The sequence below is a fragment of the Podarcis melisellensis genome, assembly GCF_964234715.1.
Source record: "Podarcis melisellensis genome assembly, chromosome: 10".
NCBI classification, from domain to species: Eukaryota; Metazoa; Chordata; class Lepidosauria; order Squamata; family Lacertidae; genus Podarcis; species Podarcis melisellensis.
In genome coordinates, this window is record NC_138542.1 from 63657776 (window position 1) to 63681150 (window position 23375).

The 23375-nt window shown below is 44.4% G+C and overlaps 1 protein-coding gene across 9 annotated transcripts in view; it reads left to right on the top strand.

Moving 5' to 3' along the window:
* The window catches only part of SOX5 (SRY-box transcription factor 5), a 749551-nt gene that overhangs the window by 606530 nt on the left and 119646 nt on the right, over positions 1-23375 (top strand). For 7 of the 9 annotated variants that reach the window (XM_081926958.1, XM_081926959.1, XM_081926960.1 and 4 more), the window contains one exon: positions 15319-15442. In XM_081926958.1, the coding sequence (XP_081783084.1) occupies positions 15319-15442 (124 nt within the window). The remainder of the gene's footprint in view (positions 1-15318; positions 15443-23375) is intronic. The other 2 variants (XM_081926963.1, XM_081926957.1) reach the window with 1 other exon arrangement.

Below are 23375 nucleotides of genomic sequence, written 5' to 3' on the forward strand. Positions count from 1 at the left end.
TCCTTCCAGTGAGCACTCAGGGCTGATTTCCTTAAGAATGGAGAGGTCTGATCTTCTTGCAGTCCATGGGACTCTCAAGAGTCTCCTCCAGCACCATAATTCAAAAGCATCAATTCTTCGGCAATCAGCCTTCTTGATGGTCCAGCTCTCACTTCCATACATCACTACTGGGAAAACCATAGCTTTTACTATATGGACCTTTGTTGGCAAGGTGATGTCTCTGCTTTTTAAGATGCTACTTTTTAAGATGCTATCCAGATACTGTTGGACTTCAATTCCCATTGTCCCCAGCTATCATGGCAAATGGTCAGGGATGATGGCACTTGTATTCCTGCAGTTTCTGGAGGGCCAGAGTTTTTTCATCTCTGGTTAAGAAGGTCAGGGGTCAAGAACAATGAGCTCTTAATTTGTCCTGTTGCTTTGGGACTGGACTTGGACAGGACTTGGGGTCCTTTCCAAGCCCACAATTCTATGAGGATCCATAGTCTACCGCACAACTTGTATCACTCTCCTTGTGCAAGAAGGGGATGTCTTTGGGGGCTTAACAGTAGGTCAGATATGATGGTCCAGAGGCAAGTCAGTAGTCGAAAGGAAGTTGGCCAGGACATGTAGTTATATCCAATGTTGCTGTTGTGCAGACTTCCTTCACTTGGCCTTCTGGTGCCTTCTTTGAAGACATTTAGATCTTGGAAAAACTGTGTTAAAACATCTTTGTTTTCTTGCATTCTTTCATTCGGTTGGCTTGTCTGTTTGCCTAATTAATAGTTGTTCTCTTGCTGACTTTTCCAGCATGTGTATGAATCCTGAGGTTATTGGATTGGCTTTATTTTTTATTGCCTTTAGTGTTTCTTATTTTAAGACATGGTGGAAAGGTGGAAAAATAGGATATAAGTATTGTGAAAAATAAGCAAGATTATGATTGTTTGTTTGTTTTCAAATTTATATGCCTCCTCCACATCAAGAACCCACAGGGCGGTTGACAACCTAAAATGCAAAATACATAGTAATAGTAGAATAGGTGGCAGAAAATACCCCCCCCCCTCTTAAAATAAAATATTGGGTGTACTTACAGGGGGTAACCCTATGACACTGATTGAGGACTTCTTCTGCTAGGGTTCAACATCTAGGTAGAGAGACCTGTATCTACACTGGAATCTAACACCTCTAGTGTTCAACACAGGTATAGGTGAACCATTGGCCATCCATTGCTAAACTATGACTCCCATATCCCTGTCCATCAGCCATGCTTGCAAGGGCTGATGGGAGTTGTAGTTCAACAACATCTGGAGGGCCAAAGGCTTAAAGTGGAAGGGGGGGAAATCCAGTTCCCCTTTGCTTTCCTTGAAGGAAGGCAGGGGTTGACTTTCTTATATGTTTCCTTGATGTAGGCTGGAAACAGAGGGTTAAAATTATTTTGGACATTTTTACTTTTTTCCCCAGACACGTGCACAGAAAACCTTTCTCTTGATAAGCAAATGAGTAATTAAAAGTGCTCAGCAGATAGAGATGAATAAGCTAATAAAGCAGGCTTTGCAGTCATTCATTTTCATTAGCCAGAGAGAACGTGGAACTCCCCCTAAAGAGCTAAGTGACGCTGGAAGTTGGAGCAGATAAGAATCAAGGGTAACTGCACCTTTGTGTAGGACAATAGATCTTGTGAATAAGTGGCTTCCTCTCCAGGCTGCAAGCTCATACGGTTAACCAAAATTGTTGAGTAATTGTTCTGTGGTTGAGAACAAAATGCTGAATTAAACTGTTCCCAGCACAATAATTGTGTGATTACAGCATTTATGTTGCTGGCCAAAAGGAACAGTCATTAGGTTTGGAAGACTTACCAAAACCACAGGCACAAAAAAAAAAAAAAATGCAAATTGCATGTAAATTATCCTCTAATACCTATAGCGGCTTAGAAATGGAGCTAGAAGTGAAATAGCTATGTATTTAAAGACTGGCAATCTGGAGGAGGAGGAAGAAGAAGAAAAATGGCTGTATATTCCAAGAACTATTTCAGTTTCCGGAAGAAAATATCAATATCAAAAGAGACTTAACTTTAATTATGCTGCGTTTTCTGAGCTTTTGCTTATGCTGCTACAGGTTTTTGAGAAAGAGAGAGACCCCTTCCATTGCATACCAATCAGATATTGTCTCAGAGTTCTAAAGGAGAATTCACTCCCGATTTCTGGGCTGAGCCAAATTCAGAGCGAACTACTGGAAAGAAGATGCAGGATACAAGCGTTCGAAAAGATTGCCAAAATAAAATAAAAACCATCCGGTAATACGGCTTTTTTTTGTTTTTTTTTTTTGTTTTAAGAAGGATAATAATGTTCCTTGTAACAAAGATAATTTCCTTCACCAGCACTGCTTGGAAAAGGCTAGCAAACAAACTCTTTGTCAATTGTTTCCTTTGTGCTTTTGTTCTGCTGCTATTGCCAACAGGGACTAAAGGAGGAGGAGGAGGAGGAGGAGGAGGAGAAAAGAAGCACCAGGAATAATAGGCCAAACAGGGTTCAAGGCAGTCCCTAATTTTTGAGCTTGCAATTAAAGGCATAAAGGTTATGAATTGCATTTGAAGTTTTCTGCTACTATAAAAGACTGTGTTCTGTTTTAAAAAGAGATCCAGTCACCTGTATATATCTGATGGGACAGCGGTTCCACAGAACATTTTCCTTGTTTAATCCTGAGTCTGCAAATATAGAGCAGATATAAATGTGGGGTTGTTGGTTTTTTTTGTGTGCAGCCCCCTCTCAACAATGCTCTAGTTGTATTCCTTACAACAGCTTTGTTGGGTAAAGGTAAAGGGACCCCTGACCATTAGGTCCAGTCGTGGCCGACTCTGGTGTTGCGATGCTCATCTCGCTTTATTGGCCGAGGGAGCCTGCGTACAGCTTCCGGGTCATGGGGCCAGCATGACTAAACCGCTTCTGTCAAACCAGAGCAGAGCACAGAAATACCGTTTACCTTCCCCCCAAAGCGGAACCTTTTTATCTACTTGCACTTTGACGTTCTTTCAAACTGATAGGTTGGCAGGAGCAGGGACCGAGCAATGGGAGCTCACTCCATCGCGGGGATTCGAACCACCGACCTTCTGATCGGCAAGTTCTAGGCTCTGTGGTTTAACCCACAGCACCACTCGCGAGTCAGTGTTATTGTCTGCACATTCTACATGCAGGACAATGAAGCTGAGAGACAGTCAATTGACTCAGGCTACAGTAGGGAGTCCATTCGTTCCTAGTACTTACATTCAGCCTTTCAGGGCAAAATCCTCTCAATTGGTTTCATACAGATGCGGGATCATTTAGCTTCATAAACTTAGCAGAGCCTCTCACCCGGAGTAGTACCTGGTAGGGTTTTGCCCCAGGTCTGGCCAAATGCCAGATATGGAACCAAGATGGGCTGATCTAGGCCAATGCTATATTCAGTCAGATCCAGTTGAGACTGCCCTGGAATGCCCTTGCACAGAATGGGTCAGCCTAGAACAATTCACTGTAGGGGCACCATCTTGTGGGGGCCAAGCTACATTGCCCACCCCAATATTTTTGGGGGAGCCCGGCCCCCAATATTCCAAACAATCAGAGGGTGGAAGAGGCTCAGCACAGAGCCAACCATGGAGTCGAGTGCAGCGCAGCTTCCATGGCTGGCTCCCGACGTGGTGACACGACATCACACATGTGTTGTAACTCATGCGTGTTGTGCACATGACGGCACTCACTGCACGCAACTGCCCCACCCCAAGCTGTGGAGCAAGTTTGCACCTCCGATCTGAGCCTGTCAAAAGAGGGCAGCCTGATGGTGAAGAGAGTGGGGAGAAGGAGATGCACAGGTACCCTCCTTGAATTTCCTCCTTCCTCCCTTCCTGACCACATGTTTAACTGGTCCTTCGGAGTAAAGCCGCAGATAGCATGAGGCAGAGAGTGAACATTGCGACAGCAGCCTTCCTCCTCTTCTGACTGTTCTCTTTTGCTTTCTAAAACCGAGCAGTTGACCATGAAACTAAGTGCTCTTATAGAAACAAAGCGCTCTTAAAGAGCAGTCAACCTAGCAGAGGTGGCTATCGGATGCAAGCCTGAACAGCTGAACGAAGTCCCTGGGTAGCAATTAGAGGCTTTCTAGTACCAGGAGTAATTAATGCATTACACACACACACACACACACACACAGAGAGAGAGAGAGAGAGAGAGAGAGAGAGAGAATAGAGAATATTGTTGCCACTGGTTCTGCTTTTCCTTTCTGTTTGTCCACTCTAGTTAACAGTGAATTAAAAGAAAAATCGTATGGGAGCAATAATGCTCAATATAAAAATAATTACAAAATGTGTCATCCTGAGATAAGGATGGTATGAAACTGCTGTAACAACTAAAGTTGTGAAAAATGATGTTGTTGCATGCCAATCATGCATTCAGTCTTGTTGGAATTAGATTAGATGGCCCTATTGCTAGATTTAAGGCATTAGTCTTAAAGGGGATACGTTTTCAACATTTTCTTTCCCTTTGAGCAACAGGCTATGCAAAACGTGGTTTACCATGTGTAATGGGAATTGGGGTTGCTCGTGCGTAAGTTGCCTCTACTCTTGGCAAAGTTGCCTGATTAAACCTTTCCCTGGCTGCACAGCCCTTACTCCGCGGCTGTGTCAGTCACTGGCAGAATCCGTCAGTGGGTGTTTCCTGAACTTCTTCCAGCATAAAAGTTCTTTGACGCCAAGTCTCCGCCTAGCCTCCCTGCGCAGAAGTCTTCTGCACAGGGTGGGCGTGGGCAACAGAGGACCTGTGCTCTCCCCGCTAGTTTCTGTGGAAGAGTCCTGGAGACATCTCTCCGAAGCCCTCCCCTGCTCCCCTTTCTTCCTGGTGTCACGCTGATTTCCTTCCTCAGTGGATGAGTTCCCTCTCTCCCTGCTGGGCCCTTCTCCGGCATCGCTGGAGAGCCTTCCCTCCACTCCTGGCTCCGATGGCAGTTCCCTGACACCATGCTATTATCTGACATTTGCCTGGCTGAAATATAGCCTACTGTACCAAGGTGAGCATCACTTCCATTGCTCCACCAACTTTTGCACATGCAAAACACTACTAAGCCTTAGGTTACGTAAATACAACCCAACTTTTGCATCTGGCCCCACTAACCACTGCCATGTGGCCCTTGGAAGGTTGCTCATGCATGAACGTGGCCTTCAGGGTGAAAAAGGTCAGTGCAGAGCAGGGGTTTCTAAAAGGTGGCCTATGGTCCACCAATGGTTCTCAAACTTTGGTTGCCTGCCATGAGAAATGGGTTGCTGGAAGAGATAGACTTTCAGATTGATCCGTCTGGGACCTTCTCAGGCAAATGATCCTAAGTTGTGGGTTGGAATTAAAAGCAGATCCTAGGTCTGAGGATGTTTAAATAGCCAGCATAGTCAGAAACTGAGAAGAGCTTTCCAATACGGAGGCAGCCACCACAGAGATTTGTTGAAACAGCCCTTGGGTGGCAGATCTTCTGTGTGTGCCAACCTTGAAGCCCAACGAGAGATCAAGGCAGGAATCTCGTGAACTACACTCAGCACAGCAAAGGATTTATTTGTGTGAGTGCATGGTGCATGTGTTTTTGGCATGTCTTCCTTTGAACGTCAACTTTCTGTGCCATACCCAAACCAGCTTTCCAGAGACCCTGGACTTTGAAATTAGTTTGCTTTGCTGCACTGGTGATGCTGGTGTGTGCTCTTTGAGAAACCTAAATCCCACTTGGAAACACAGAGCTGGTTCTTTGGCTCCTAACCCAGCTACAGAACCCAAGCGTCGATGTTTCATAAAAGATTAAAATCTGCTCTGCCTCCAAGATAAAGTTAGTTGAGTGTGTTTTTCTTGATAGATGGATGGATATCACTTAAAGTGAAATGACTCGACTTGGACTTTTCTTTGTGTTTGTGCCAATACATCATGCAAAAACAGTACTAACTTTGAATTGCTGCCCACTGCATACTATTAGATAACCTCTCGTTCTTGCCCACCCGCCTACACGTTAATTAAAGCAAACACTGCTATAACTACTTGTCAAGAAAATTGGGGAGGGAGAGAGAGAGAGAGAAAAGATACTGCAAGAAAAGGAAAACATTTTAAAATAATAATAATGATAATGCAACAACAACAACAGAACAACAATATTGGGATTCTTTCCAAAGGATCTTATAATGTTATAGACTGGAAATAAAGAATAAGACTTGTCACTTAAAAGAACGCAGGGAGAGGGTGGAATCGGCTGAAAGATAAATGATAGGCAAAAAGCTTTGAACATGAAATGATAATTTGCAGGGTAAAGTTTGAATCACTGAGTTGACTCTGCTGTCAGTATCAATGAAATCAGTCTGATGAGCTGATGTGCAGGTGGGGAAAAGAACTGCCATGCAAAACTTGTGGGTTAAATTTGAGGGGTTGTTTTTTTTCTGTAGAAAAGAAGTCCGCTCACCTTTTTCGGTGGGCGGTGTTGTGGCCAGGCATCCGGGCTCTTGCAGTGATCCGGCGTGGGGGCGGGGTGTATATGCCCTCCTTGTCCCATCCCGGCCGGTCACCAGCACTGAGTGGGGCTATGCCCAGTGAGGCCCCGCTGGCCAATCAGCACGGGTAGGGAGCGTGGCTGTGGGAAATGTAACCATGGCACAGCTGGAGGGGCTCTCCTCTCTTGCCCTTTTGCCGGATCTCATTAAAGGTATCCTGTTAAAGGGATCCGGGTGTGTGGAGCCTAGGACATGGGCTAGGGCCATGCCATGACCCCAGTGGGATATAATAAATCATAGGGCTCCCCCTATTGGTGGCTTATCCTTATGGACTCCCTGCAGATGGGCAGGAGTTCAGGTATAGCCTGGCTTCACCCAGTGCCTAAGCCAAACCGCTCACATCTGTAACCAATAAAGCTGTGGCCTATTTGAACCCATAAACCAAAGTACTCGTGTCCATGTGTTTATTAATCACTAGGGAACTGCGGGTCATGGGGCTTTAGCACACAAATACATTCGATCCAGATTTAGGTTTCGCAAGGAGTGCCTATTTAATTGGTTAGACCCCACCTACATGATACCACCTGAAATAGTCATTGCTTCTCCCAAGGAATCCTTGGAAGGGTAGTCTGTTAAGGATGGTAAGAGCTGCTGCAAGACCCCTACTTCCTTCATAGAGCCAGTGTTGGTGCCCGGCTATTTTGTGCCCTAGGCAAGGCTAACCACTTGCACGCGCGCACACACACACACACACACACACACAAACTTGCTAACTTCAGTTTTCAAAAAACAGATGCCTAGTAGTCATAGAAATCACTAAAAAATGATTGCCAAGTACTTGCTGTTACACTGTATATTATTTGTTTATTTAGCATTATCTGACGTTTCTAGAAGGTAGAATGAAAATTCTTTGGTTTTCCGAAAGCAGTTCATGTGCTTCTCCATCGAAAGTAGACTTGCCAAGCTAAGAGTTGTCTAATCACTAAAATAAATCTAGGTTTGAATTCCTCACACCCAAAGACATATTTTTAAAACCCCTCACTTAAGAAATATGCAAAAACCAAGTTTCACCCTCTAAAATGACATGTCCTAATGCCAGGAGTTGAGCCTGCGATCTTCCGAATGCAAATCATATGTTCTACCACTGAGCTATGGACCTTTCCTATAAAGGATTGGCAGTCAGTTTACTTGTTTTAAGAACTGTGGGAAGTAATCCATGTAGCTCAGTGATGGCCAAACTTGGCCCTCCAGCTGTTTTGGGACTACAACTCCCATCACCCCTAGCTAACAAGACCAGTGGTCAGGGATGATGGGAATTGTAGTCCCAAAACAGCTTGAGGGCCAAGCTTGGCCATCACTGATGTAGCTGGTCCAATGGAGGAACTTTGCAGCTGCCCTTTGTATTAAAGTTTCCAGGAAGCTTTTAGAGACAGCCCCCCATAGAACTCAATGGAAGCCACTTGCTTATATAGGAAGAGGTTAAACCAACCTTCAATTCCAGTAGGGATTCCCATATTTGGGGATGCAATAGGAGGCAGCGTGCTGCTTTAAACATAAAAAGCATTATTTTTCTTTCTCCCCAGAGATGTGGATGAGCATCCTGATCTTTCAGCAGCCCCCCGTTGTAAATAATGTATTTATCACATCAATGCCAAAATCTTCCCGGCATCTTTAAGAACCGAAACAATGTTCCACAGAGCATTAGGCGGCCTTTCCAGCTCAGGAAATTATCCGGCACATTCTCCGTTGAAAAGCAGAAAGCGCCCACCATCGAGCAATCTCACACCTGTTTTCCTTTCCCTGACAAATGTTTCATTGACTCTCTTACCACCGCGGTGCTCCGCAAAGCCCGCAGCTTATCAGTCGCTGCATTAAACAAGCATCTGGAAGCTGTATGTTCCATCATACGCTGTGCGGGAACATCAGTTATTAATGAAACGATCACAGATTTTTCTCCCACCTCCACTTCCGAAGAAACGTTTCGGAGGAATTCTTCCGTAGTATTAATAGCTACACATTTGGGAGCAAATTCCTCCTATCCGTCTCTGTGTTATATTAAACTGCGCGGCAGAGCCGTGTTCATCTTTTAGAGCAAAAGACCCTTTCAGTAGACTTCTCCATTGGGGCAAGTGGGTCATTGTCCTCCCACTGCTCTCAGCCAGCCCCTGCTTGTCTGCCTTCTTACTTGCAACCCATCCAGGGGTGTCAGCTGCCTCCTCCTTAGTCTCAGTGTTGCCCTTGCAGAACTCAGTAGAGTGGAAGATGGGAACTTAGCTAGAAATATTGGCCCCACCTGTCATTGACTCCTGCTCCATTAGCTCCACCCAAGGTTGGTCTATCAGCCTTCTACTCTTCCTGTCCCAAGGGGCACCATCCACCACTAGACCCTTTCCATCATTAGGGTTTAGAATGATTGGGAATTTGCTGAGACCTGTTCTCCATCCGGGGGGGGGGCACCACCAAGAGTCTACCTGTATCTACTGCAACTTTTAACCACTAGGGAGAGACAAATAGGTCTAGGTCAGGAGTGACCAACTCCCAAGAGACTGCGATCTACTCACAGAGTTAAAAACTGGCAGTGATCTACCCCTTTTGGGAGGATTCAGGTAAAAGTTGTGGAAGAGGGCCTGTTTTGGGGGAGTTAGGGTCAAAGTTGAAGAGCTTTTTTTGGGAGGAGGAAAGCCCCGTTTTTGGGTGGTGAAGGGCAAAAATGTTGAGCTTTTTTAAGGGAGCTTCTTTGGGGGGCAGTGATTTACTGCAAATGTCCAGTAATCTACCGGTAGATCACTATCTACCTGTTGGATGTGCCTGGTCTAGGTCAACTAGAGCATCCTTGACAGATGGCCATCCAACCTCTACTTAAAAACCTCCAAAGAAGGAGAGTCCACCAGCTTTTGAGGGAGTCTTTTGTATTTGCTTCTTATGGACCCTGGATTACCTGTTACGAGTCTAGGGCTGGTGAAATAACACGTGACGTGATGGGCAAAGACTGAAACTCAAATGGCTTCTGTGGGGATCTTATCCAAAAATTGCAATGTGCTACTTCCACTGATGCCTCTGGTTACCAGTTGCAGGTGAGCAGAGTGTTGTTATGCTCATGTCCAGTTTGCAGGCTTCCTACAAGCATCTGGTTGACAACTGTGAGAACAGGATACTGGACTAGGTGATCCATTGAGCTGATCCAGCAGGTCTCTTGTTTATGAGAGTCACCTGGGGTCAGCAGTTTGCATGCACACCAAGGATTCAGACTCAATTTATTGGCCCTCATCCAGTCCACCTCTGCATTAAGACACTTGTCCAGGGCTTCCACTGTCTCTCCCTGTTCAAATGTTATGGAGAAGGAGAGCTGTGTGTCATCAGCATAACAATGGAACTGCACTCCAAGACACCTGATGACTCTTCCCATTGGATGGTTGTTTGGTTGTTAGAGACAAAATCGCACCTGGTGGAACTAGGTAGATAATTACCAGGGAGTAACTATCCACCGCGGGTGGCGCTGTGGGTTAAACCACAGAGCCTAGGACTTGCTGATCAGAAGGTCGGCTGTTCAAATCCCCGCAATGGGGTGAGCTCCCATTGCTCAGTCCCAGCTCCTGCCCACCTAGCAGTTCGAAAGCACATCAAAGTGCAAATAGGTACCGCTCCGGCGGGAAGGTAAACAGCGTTTCCGTGCGCTGCTCTGGTTCGCCAGAAGCGGCTTAGTCATGCTGGCCACATGACCCGGAAGCTGTATGCTGGCTCCCTCGGCCAGTAAAGCGAGATGAGCGCCACAACCCCAGAGTTTGCCACGACTGGACCTAATGGTCAGGGGTCCCTTTACGTTTAACTATTCACCAATTCTGCTCTTTGTACTGAACCATGTAGGTAGGAATGGAAGTGTAGTTTTTGCCTTCAGTACCCATCCCACAGTTGATCCAGGAGCCACTAAGAGTTTACGTAATTGTAAGAGGGTCACACTTCTACTCAATACTGGTCATCCTTCAGGGTGACCAAGGCTGATTCACTAGCCAGGTCTCAACCCCGACTGAGGTGGATCCAGCTAATCTGTTTCATTCAGATTAGCCACCCTCTCCTCCACCTTTGTCATCCCCTTCCCCCAAAATAGTGTATTGGCAATTCTCCAGTGAGTGCTACACTCCATTGGGTCCAAGCTGGGCTTTTCAAGGAGTGGCCACATATATGCCAAGATTTGCATCTAGCTCTGATTGGAAGTTCTTAGTGGTCCTAAAGAAACTCTTAAATCTAGGATCCACAAGTCAGTCCACAAGTCAGTAGAGCTTTTTGAGAGGTGAGGGGGGAGGAGAAAAGGAATTGGGTGTATACATAATTCTGTATAAACAGATCTGAAAAATATGTTGTTTTAGCTAAAAAGGGGGATCTAGGTTTTTTGCGTTTGCCGTTTTCCACATCTGTAACCTAGCAACAAGTAAACAAACTTTGCTGAAAGCCCTACCTCCTCCCCTGCGAAAAAAATAAATACAGCATTTAGGACAAAATCAGCCGGCTTCTGCATTCAGTTCACATTTCATCCTCCTGTAATATTTTGATAAAAATAAAATTACCTGGGCACTTATTTACTTTAGAAAGGAAATGGAGCACAGGTATTAAAACTCTCTTTCTCCCTCGCCCTACATTCCAGATTGGAACGAAAATTACATTGTTTTGACTGAGTTATTTCGGTCTCTACGCAACCCATCCTCACCTTTCTGCTTTCCTTACCTCCATTACTCAGCTAAGTTTTGTCATCTGAAGCCAGGAGGCTTTTAATTAATTTATTTTTTTTCAAACCCTCCCTCCCCCCCTTTTTTTTGCATTTGTACCAGGAGGTGGAAATGTTGTATGAGAAAACGTGATGGGGCATTTATTTATTTTTTATAAAATTAAAAAACCTTGTTTTTCTAATGGCTTCCTTCCCAAGCAGGGACACATGAGTACAATGCATTTGTTAGCGTATCCAGAAGTCACTTGAAATCGAGTGCAGGCTTGTGCTACCTTGTGGGCTTGGCAGAGGCTGTGCATGAGATTGTGTGTGTGTGTGTGTGTGTGTGTGTTGCTTTAGTTTATATTAGCCCTGGAGGCAGAGTTAACACTTGAAATGGGACAAGAGTATTTGCAGTCATCAGAGAACTTTCCAGTCGGCTTCAATAACATCACTCTGGGTTTTTTTTTCCTTTTTTTGTAGATTTTTTTTTTTTTTTGGCAGCAAAGCCTTCAGTGGAACCATCTGTCTCTCTATTAGTGTTTTGAGTTCTGTTTTGAAGCTTCTTTGCTGGCAAAGTCACTTTCATCCTTGGAACCTTTTTTTTTTTTTTTAAGTTCCATGGCTCTCTGCCGAAGAATGCAATGCGAAAATTCCACTCGGCTGTTCATTTTTGTTTCTAAAAGGAGAATGGAGTTTCTTTGTGATTTTTCAAAAAGAAAAACGAAATATCGATTCAAGGCAGGGATGGGATTATTCCAGGGTGTTAAAAATAATAATAAATTGCGGGGCGTGTGCGCCGTTTGTTAGCTGAACTAGAATAACAACAGGGGCACGAGTGGAAAAGGAGAAGTCGCTTGAGTTAGGAATTAGTGGTGGAATTTTCCTTTCTTGGTGCATGGGAAACAGAACAGGGTGCTTCTCTGTGTGAGACCCAGTGCAGTACAGTGCAGTCTGTGACCAGCAAGTGTTCTGTGGTAGTTCCACATTGTCGCTGCCCCAAACTCCTGAGGCTGATGCTTGCTTCTGTTTCCCAAAGTGTGCCCTATGCACCAAACAATGCTTCCATGTTAGAATTGTAGTGTTGCCAGTCAACCAGTCAGCCATGCCCTTTCCCAGGATACCCCATTACTTTCCAACACACAAGTCCCAGTCCCACAAACTCAACATACCACTAGACCACTAAGCACGGTTAGGCCTCTTCCAACTCCATTCCCCCCCTCTTCATTTTCTTTCCTAAAGGCACTTCTGTATTTCTGCAAACTTTTTGGGTTCCCCTGTGCTCACCCTCTCGGTTCACTATTAGAAGGGAGTAAATGGTGATTGAATCATAGAATTGTGGAGCTGGAAGGGATCACCAGGGTCATCTATTTCAACCCCCTGCAAAGTAGGAATCTTTGGTCGAACGTGGGGCACGAACCCACAACCCTGAGATTAATAAGAGTCTCACGCTCTACCAACTAAGCTATCCCCTATATTCCTGTGTAGTGAGGAGCCAGCAGCCAGCATAGAGGTGGGGGGTGGCATTGCTGACCTGGCTTTCCAGTGCAAAATGTCACTGTTGGTTGCAGAGGAGAGGGATGCAAGGCAGCAGGGTGTTTTTGGTGCAGCAGGAGGAGGAGGAATCTGCACTGCACTGAGTTCCTTTTTGCCTTCTCGGGAACTGACAGTAATGCCCAGTGTTGGGAGCCAGCTCAGGATTTCATCCCTGTCTGTGCCACCCCACCAGCTTCTACTGCTTTCATGTCAAGGTTGTGTTTATAATTGTGCAGTGCTGTGGCAGGTGAGCAAGGCGCTTTGGGCTTCAGTGGAGTCACTCCACAAGTAAGTTTGTGCCTTGGTGGTCCAGAAGCCACTGATTCATTGGTCTGCTTGAATTGTTTACTGATGACCCCAGATTCCAAAACCTTTTGGGCAACCTTTTGGGTGGGGGAAACTTGCATGCTCAGCTGAACTCGTTAATAAAGGTTCACTACTTAGATAATAGGGACGCAGTTGGCGCTGTGGTCTAAACCCCTGAGCCTTGGGCTTGCCGATCAGAAGGTCAGCGGTTCAAATCCCTGCAATGGGGTGAGCTCCCGTTGCTCAGTCCCAGCTCCTGCCAACCTAGCAGTTCGAAAGCATACCCCAAAGTGCAAGTAGATTAATAGGTACCGCTCCAGCGGGAAAGTAGACGGTGTTTCCGTGCGCTGCTCTGGTTTCAGTGTTCCATTGCACCAGAAGCAGTTTAGTCAATCTGGCCACATGACCTGGAAAAACTGCAGACAAACGCCGGCTCCCTCGGCCTGTAAAGCGAGATGAGCGCTGCAACCCCAGAGTTGTCTGTGACTGGACTTAATGGTCAGAGGTCCCTTACCCTTTTTTTACTTAGATAATGTAAGATAAGGGATAAGGGAGAAATTTGGTTCGGTTTGCATTTAAAGGTGGGCTTAGTTTGTACTTTCTGGAACAATAGCGTACATGAAAATGCAGTCGTGGTTCAAAATTTGCCCTTCTCCAAATTTTGCAAGACTGTTCTTCAGCCTCATAATGCTATCAACAATGCACATTCTAGTGGTGCAAAAAGCATAGGTTAGTGCAAATAACGTGCAAAATGCATTATATTAGAGGAAACTGCATTTCCAAAATGTGTGTGTGTGTGTGTGTGAGAGAGAGAGAGAGAGAGAGAGAGAGACAGAGAGAGAGAGAGAGAGAGATATTTTGTTTCAGGAAGGCAGCGCATACAGATCTTTGTGATGCTAGTGTTGCATACCTCTAAATCAGGATAAAATTCCATGCATCTGAAGAACTGAACAGTACTCCAAAAGGGTTTATCATGCCATAATAAATGTGATAGCCCTTAAGACGTTCCCTGCAACAGACAAGCATTGTTTGCCCCTCCGGAGAATGTATTTCTTATTTATTTCCTAATAAATAAGTTCCACCTGAATGTGGACCTTCATTAACGCCAATTGAAAGACATGCCTCAGACTAATTTGGGGATATAAGTCCCATGATCTCCTGGTCATTGATATTCTACGCAACCAGCTACATTTCCTAGAGGCCAGCGGAGGTCCTGTCTTCTTCATAGCAATACACCAGACACTGGAGAAGGGAAAGAAATAGAGAGAGAGAGACCTCAATTCCATGCAGTGGTTTTCTTCTTGAGTATTGCCATGGCCAGAGATGTGGGGGAGTGTCTGATGGCTCATGGGGGCGGTGGCTTATTTTCAAGCGACACGGAAATGTGGGGAAGCAACATCTTATTTCAGAGGCAACCGGACAGCAGATGTTCCCCACCTCCAGACTTTTTGCCAGCTGGGGCATCCAAGTTGGAGTGGGACAGTGTCATAATTGGCGGGTAGTCTGCATTTGTGGTGGGTCATCATTTCATAGGACCCTGTAGCTCTGCAAATGAACCTCTGAACCAGATCTTGTGACTGTTTGAGAGCTTCAGATATCATCTAATGGAAGGGAGTGGGCAGTAAATTGTAATCTGTGAGGTCTGGAATGCAGGAAAGAACAGGCCCTGCTACCTGCCTTCCTTATAGTTCCCATTCACATGCAGAAAGTTGTCTCTATTACACAGTCATCCTGGTATTGGTAAGCCAATTAGCACATACAGAGCAATAAAAATTACTGTATTATTATTATTATTATTATTATTATTATTATTATTATTATTATTATTTACAAGTGTTCGTTCCACATTTGCAAGGACTCAGTACTTCATTGTGGCAGTGGCTACTCTTTGGAACTCCCTTCCCAATAATATTAGTCGGGCACCAAAGCTGCATTGGTTTTGCCAGCAGCTAAAAATAAAATAAAAAATCAACAATCAACAATCCTAAGCATGCAATTTCAACATGTATTAAGATGGCTGATTTTATTTCCCTTTTAAAATGCAGTGTTAATGTGTTTCTAACGTTTGTTTTTGTCTGCATTTTGAAGGTATGCATTAGGTTGTCCTTCATAAACCGCTTAGAGGTTTTTTATTATGATTATAAAGTGGTATACAAATTTTGCAAAATATAAAAAATATTCAGTGCATAGACTGTTCTCTTCTGGACTGGATTCACTGTAGGCCAATCTTTTCACTTGCAAATGCCACCACTGTCCTGTTGCAAATTTACCATGAAGGAGAAGCCCCGATTTCTGGTTTGATTTTCCTTCTCCTGTTCAGCAGGTCCAAGGTCAGCTGCCGCCATTAATGATTCCAGTATTCCCTCCAGACCAGCGGACTCTAGCAGCAGCAGCACAGCAGGGATTCCTCCTTCCTCCTGGTTTCAGCTACAAGGCAGGCTGCAGTAAGTCTAGTCAACTCCCCTCCCGCTCGCCCGGGTGCAATCAGAATATTAATGTTTTAATGAGGCTGAGCAAGAGATGTTGTAGCATGATGGCCAAAAATGTGTCTTCTCAACCAGGAAGCTTCTGGCTCAATTGCCAGTTCAGAATTTCACTCAGGGACTTCACCTCAGCCTCCATGTATTCAAGATCCTGTCTGCACAGGGCCCTGCGTGGAGACACCCAAACAAACCCAGACTCCCCTGGTGCATGATCTGTACCCTCCATTTTTCCCCAGGTGTGTGCTCAGAGCCTATGCATGTTGAGATGAACCCATGTATACAAAGCTTCTTTGTGAATGGGACCTCAAATGAGGTTGTGGGTGGGGCCAGAAGATGCAGACCTGCCTTAAATGAGCATTGGTGCAAGACAAAGGTCTACAGTGGTGCCTCGGGTTACATACGCTTCAGGTTACAGACTCCGCTAACCCAGAAATAGTACCTCGGGTTAAGAACTTTGCTTCAGGATGAGAAAAGAAATCACGCAGCAGCAGCAGCAGCAGCAGGAGGCCCCATTAGCTAAAATGGTGCTTCAGGTTAAGAACAGTTTCAGGTTAAGAACAGACTTCCGGAACGAATTAAGTACATAACCAGAGGTACCATTGTATTCCATATGAATAGCAGCCTATCTTACAGGACTGTTGCACAGGTCTTCGGTTCAGTGCGAAACATTCCAAATTCATGCCAAGTTATGCCCCTTTCCAGGATACTCCATTACTTTTAAACACACAGGTCCCTGTCCCACAAACTCAACATACCATTGGCCACCATGCACAGTTATTCTCATCCACCTGCCTTTATTTTTTTTGCCTCTTCATTTTCCTCCCTAAAGGCAGCTCCGTATTCTGCAAAATTTCAGGTTCTCCTGAGCTTGGTTTGCTATTAGAGGAAGTAAATGGGGATGGAATCATAAAGTTGGAGGGGACCACAAGGGTCATCTAGTCCAACCCCCTGTAGTGCAGGAATCTTTTGACCAATATGGTACTTGAACCCACAGCCCTGAGATTGTCTTATGAGCTAGGATCACTGAAGGTGAGTGAGTGGCTTACCTGAGGCCACCGACTTGTGTGAGAGTGAGATTTGATCCAGGGATTTCCTGGTTCACAGTACACTAGAGAAACTCTGTCTTCCCAAGAATCAACATCTCTGGTACACTAGAGAAACTCTGTCTTCCCAAGAATCAACATCTGCTCTGCATCTTTAGTGATGATCAATTAAGCTGGTTTGGAGCCTCCCCCGATCTGATAATACAATTTCCCCTAATTTAGTGCATTTTTATCTTATTTTCACGAACAGATTCAAATCTATTAAAAATAAACCAAACAGAGGTTGTAGTCAGGCAGAAACGTATGGCCATGAAGTATACGTGAGAATTATACAAAAAAATAAATTATATGCTACAATGCAATAAAAAACTATTATTGATTAAATGTGGTCACTGATCAATGCCCTTTTATGCACCCTTTGCCCTGATGTGTACATCTTTGTAGAAACATTTTGGCTGGAGAACTGCATTACAAAATTACAATAAGTGCAAATAGCAAGGGGCAGCTTTGGTTACGGTTCACATATCGTTACAGAGAGTCCTAATTTGTCTTTAAAGGAGAACCAAAGTGCATTCCTACCCCAGTCCTGTACTTGGCTCCTACAAAAAAAACTCTCTTCACCTTCACTGCAGGTAGGAAGAAGGATTTGCAGATACAGCTTTTAAAAAACAAAACGAAACACCTTCCCCATAGATAGATAGATAGATGATAGATAGATAGATAGATAGATAGATAGATAGATAGATAGATAGATAGATATAATTTTTTTAAAATCATCTGGAATTTTCTTGATAGTGACATTTGAGAGCATAAAACCCAAACAAACAGACCAGATACCTTTGAAACATACGTCTCTTATTGCCTAAAGCTGCCGTTGTTTGCAGTGCCTTTTTCCCACTCCAACCCCCCGAAGGAAGAAGAGGGATTGAGGGGTGGGGGAAGAGAGAGAGAGAGACTTAACACTGTTGTAGGGGAAATAAGATTTCCTTCTAAAACAGCCTGTTCCCTATTTAATGAAGAGGTTTAATTTGCCCTTTTTGCAAGCAACTTCCAAACAACATGCAAGTCCCATTAATCTCAACAGGAGTTCTGTGCATAGATCAAGGGTAGCATATGCCTCTCAATTTATGGGCTAACACAAAGCATGAGTATCTTTATAACAGTCTAAGGTTGAAAAAAATGCAGCAGATTAATCCTTGATGGCTTTTGCTTTCAGTGGAGTGTGTTTGTGTGTGCATATGAACGCATTTGGACAATTTTATATAGAAACTTGTGCGCTCCTGTCATCATGGCACTGGCTGTTTTATATTTTTTTTAGAAGGAGGGGGAAAGGGGAGAGCTCTGAAAAGTCTTCATTTCAGCAAAGAGATTTATCTTCATCGTGGATTTCATAAAAACTGGTTTCATTCATTTCCGCTTATCTAACTCTTCTGACATCAGCTTCCTATCTAGCTATCTAAAGCCCTCTTGTTCTGGGAGCTTCTGTCTTTGGTCCTTCTGTTTGGCTTTATTATGTCCGCATCAGTGTATCATTGACTAACTCATGAATCCATCAATTGTTTTCTTTTTGTTAGCACAGTATTCGCTAAAGGAGCAGTTGAAATTCATTTCCAAGGCAAAAAAAAAAAAGGACTGTGCTGGTGATAAGTCTTTTCCAAAGTGTTAATCTTCAAGGTTGAATCCCCCCTCCCCAAACTTGCAAAATATAAATAGGTAGAACTGGACTAAAACAACACGAATTTGCAATGAATATTCTCCAGCTTGGGTTATTTATCTTTTTTTTGGGGGGGGGTGTCACTGACAAACTCACACTTTGTCAGTGAAATGGGGATTGAGCTTTTAAGCAAAAGTCACTCACATTGTGTGAAGAGTGTTTTGCTTATTTATTTTCTTATATTTATATCCCATCTTCATTCCTTCGTGGCACCCAGGGTGGAATGCATGTCAGCCACCTTCAAACCATGTTGTAGTTGTTGTTGTTTAGTCGTTTAGTCATGTCCGACTCTTCGTGACCCCATGGACCAGAGCGCACCAGGCACTCCTGTCTTCCACTGCCTCCCGCAGTTTGGTCAAACTCATGCTGGTAGCTTTGAGAACACTGTCCAACCATCTCGTCCTCTGTCATCCCCTTCTCCTTGTGCCCTCAATCTTTCCCAACATCAGGGTCTTTCCCAGGGAGTCTTCTCTTCTCATGAGGTGGCCAAAGTCTTGGAGCCTCAGCTTCAGGATCTGTCCTTCCAGTGAGCACTCAGGGCTGATTTCCTTAAGAATGGATCGGTGTGATCTTCTTGCAGTCCATGGGACTCTCAAGAGTCTCCTCCAGCACCATAATTCAAAAGCACCCATTCTTCGGCGATCAGCCTTCTTTATGGTCCAGCTCTCACTTCCATACATCACTTCAAATCATACTCTGTTCAATTCCACTGTACTGTATTCCCTGGCTGTTGCTAATTTCCCTCTTGGCTGTTGCTTCCTGTTTGCTGGATTAGTTACGCAGCCAATTGCACCCAATCAGGGATCGCGCAGTTAACAGAACGACATCACAACGCTACATAGTCAAGCAAGCAAGTGAGGGCAATGCACAGAAATAAGTGAGCGGTTACGCAAGGAGGGATGAGAAGGTGAGGCCTTTTTTCCCCGCATTGCCAAATGTGCAAAACATTTCACTCGGGCTGGTTCCTGGTGCAGCGCTGAGTTTTGATGCAGTACATCAGCCAGCAATTCATAAACAGCTCCCACAGTGTTTACTGAGAATGCACTCAGGCAGCTGTTTAGCAAGTGGTAATTTTCCATGAAGGATATGTAACCATTTGATAAGCCAGCCGTACATATTTCCTTGTCAAGTGTTGAGGAGAATACACCAGAGTAAGTTGTTGTTGTTGTTTAGTCGTTTAGTCATGCCCGACTCTTCGTGATCCCATGGATCAGAGCACGCCAGGCACTCCTGGCTTCCACTGCCTCCCACAGTTTGGTCAAACTCATGCTGGTAGCTTCGAGAACACTGTCCAACCATCTCTTCCTCTGTCATCCCCTTCTCCTTGTGCCCTCCATCTTTCCCAACATCAGGGTCTTTTCCAGGGAGTCTTCTCTTCTCATGAGGTGGCCAAAGTATTGGAGCCTCAGCTTCAGGATCTGATCTTCCAGTGAGCACTCAGGTCTGATTTCCTTCAGAATGGATAGGTTTGATCTTCTTGCAGTCCATGGGACTCTCAAGAGTCTCCTCCGGCACCATAATTCTTCGATTATTCGGCGATCAGCCTTCTTTATGGTCCAGCTCTCACTTCCATACATCACTACTGGGAAAACCATAGCTTTAACTATACAGACCTTTGTTGGCAAGGTGATATCTCTGCTTTTTAAGATCCTGTCTAGGTTTGTCATTGCTTTTCTCCCAAGAAGCAGGCATCTTTTAATTTCATGACTGCTGTCACCATCTGCAGTGAAGTTCCAGAGTAAGTTACAATTGAGTAAAAGTAAACCAACTTCTGCATTCTCCATATGCAACAACACTGTCAGTGTTGTTTGGGTCAGTTTGACCCCAGCCTACCGAATCACTTATCTTGGCTGTGGCTATTCACGGACACATATGGACCACAGTGAAGTGTTCTCCCTTTCTCCACACTGGAAAATCAGGGCTATTAAGCTCATCCAAGAGCTGCCCTGCCCCATAGCATGGATACAGAGTGTCCCTATAGCTGTTCTTCCTCATATGGCAGATGCAGTGATTCACGTTGCCGAACATGTAACTTAAAGCTGTTGAATGTTGAATATTGCTATTTATATTTGTAGGCCTGCAAAAGGTCAAGACTGCATCCCATTAAACATATCTGGCAGATTCAATTAATTCCATGTTTAGCACAGTGTGGCACTGTGTATGTGTGTTTGCTTTTCAACTGCTAGTATATTAACAGCATGGCAGCTGTGTAGCACATCACATCCATGAGACTGACATGACATCACACATTTTGGTCGCCATGGAAATGAAAAAGAAAACTGAACCAGGTTTTTGCCTAGGCCTGAGGGATGCCTGTAATAGCTGCCTTCAGGGAGATGTTCTTGAAAGACCCTTTTCATCAATAAAGTCACATTTGCCAAATTTATCCATGACATGGGGCAATCTAAGGGAGTTTTGGGAGTTCTGTCCCATGCATGTAGCCCTACATCATTCCTGAGGATCTAGGCTTTGATGAGGGGCAGATGGGTCTCATCAACCTGGGAGGGTAGCCCATCTAGGAGAAGGAAAACTCTGGTCCTTAACCTCTGCTGCCTGCCTTGCAGGACATCTTCTGGAGAAGAAAAGGCTAAGGAGTAAACCCTACATAAATCGAGAGTGGAGTCCCTAAGGCAGCTGAGTGGTGCCTTGTACACCTCCTTATATCAATTCTTGCAGCCAAGCTGGTGCCAAACATATTGCTCTGCTTTCTTTTGGACCACATCAACAAGGCTGAGCAGGGGGATTTTGTTGTCAGGGCAGCCCAGGACCTCCATACACACTGCCCAGGTTTCCCCTTCAGTGTTGCTAATGCAGTGGTTTGACTTCACCCCCAGAGGTGCACTCCATTGTCTCTCAAGACGGATGCCAACCAGGCCTTGGTGATCTATTTGGAAGTAAGGAATGAGTTTCAGAAGAGTTACATAGTTTTATGTTCAATGCAGTAGAATTTTGACGCTTAGTCCTACTTGATGGGAACTGCAGTCCAAAATACCTATTGGGAATGGCTACTCTTTACATACAAATTAGCATATGCAACTTTCATGCAAATAAGTATCCTTTTGGGGCGATACGTTCACTCTTTTAGGCAAAGCCTAAGCACCAAGAGCTGGACTCCAGGAGAATTTGGGCTCATCTAGGAGTGCCTTGTTTTTCTCAGAATGGGAGAGATTCATTTCTGAGCCCTCCTCTGCTGGGTGTTAACCAAAACCCCAAATGCCACTGTTCTTGACTTTGCTGAAATTTGAGCACAGACGGCACATTCAAGTCTGAACCCTAGATTAATTATACCTATACTGGCAGAATATAGATGAATGGAAATCTTCTCAGGTTAGAATCTGCTGGAATTTCCATCTCCCTCCCTTTTGGAGAATATTTGCTGCTTCTTTTAATCCTTGTGGGGGTTTGAGTATGATGCAGCAGAAGTGAAGCATTTTTAAGTCCCTCCCCCTTTTTTTTTCAATGGGAGAAGCATACATTTGCTGCCCATTAGCTGTTGAGTCATATGTCATCTGCCTGGACTTTGGGGTTGATGTGCTTTCATCCCTCTTTCATCCTTGTTTTGGGCGGGGAATGGCTAGACAATAGATGCATTGTGTATTTCTTACATATCAGCTCCCTTTGAGTGGAAACTTAAAAAACAAAAAAATCAAATTTGCAGAAAAGCCCAAACACGGTTTTTGATGAAATATCTAATTACTATTTCAACTTGGCGCAACTGGGTACGAGAGTGGACAAGCCAAGCCTAATAAAATTAAAATATGCTGAATTCACCATTGACGGTTTTCTGAACAATATCCCCTACATCCAATAAAAAGAAATAATGAAACTCATAGTTAATTGGTTTCTCATACAGGACAATAAAATTAATGTTTAGGATTTAAATACCATAAACTTCCCCAGGCAGATTTGCTGATGTATCTCTGTTTTTTAGTTCATCACATGTTTCATTGTTTAATGGGGTATCATGTGGGCCGTATAATTATGTCTCATGTACACAAGGTCCGCAGGCATGGCTTGGAAAAGGCTGCTGGCTAATTTCTCATTTAAGTGCTGTCAGATGATGTCCAGGTTGTTAACAATTGCCAAGCCCTAAGGGGGAGAAGATGAAGACAAAAAGATAGATTTAGACTTTTGTGTGTGTGCAGCTGACAAAAGTATCTCAGCTAAGTAAGATATGGTGGGTTTAGGTCAGAGGAAGGGAACCTTTTTCATCCCGAAGGACCACATTCTTTTCTAGGTGGCCTTCTGAGGGACACGTGCTCATAGCAGACAGGTCAAAAGTAGGCAGAGCAATGAATCATAGAATCATAGGAAGGGACCCTGAGGGTCATCTAGTCCAACCCCCTGCAAATCTCAAATAAAGCATCCATGACACATGGCCGTCCAACCTCTGCTTGCAAACCTCCAAGGAACGAGAGTCCACCACCTTCAGAGGGAGTCCATTCCACGATCAGAACAGCTCTTATTGTCAAAAAGTTCTTCCTGTTGTTTCGTTGGAATCTCCTTTCTTGTAACATGAAGCCATTGGAAGAAAAGAAAAAAAACAAGCTTGCTCCATCCTACATGTGGCAGCCGTTTAGCTAGATAGCTATTGTATCTCCTCTCAGTCTCTTCTTTTCCAGGCTAAGCATACACAGTTCCCTCAACAGTTCCCTTCATAAGTCTTAGTTTCCAGACCCTTGATCATCTTGGATGCCATCCTCTACTCACCTTCCAGTTTCTCAACACCTTTCCTAAATTGTGGTGTCCCAGAAGTAGACACAGTATTTCAGGTGTGGTCTGACCAAGGCAGAATAGAGTGGTGCTATTACTTCCTTTGATCTGGACACTAGACACCTGTTGATGCAGATCCTGTACTTTTGTGAGGGGCATAGGGGTCTCTTGACAATTTTCAGTACCCTTAACAAACTACAGTCCTCAGGATTCTTTGGGGAAAGCCAAGAGTTTTTAAAATGGTCGGTACTGCTTTAAATATAAAGTGCAGATTGCGTCTTACACTGATAACTAGCAACAATGAAGTGTGTTGTTGCAATGTGGCCCTTTGCAATTTATCTTAAATGTACTTCCCTTCTATTAGCTAGAAAAGAAACAGCGTTCAGAAAGGAAAGCTTATTGTGCCCGTTGAATCAAATGTACC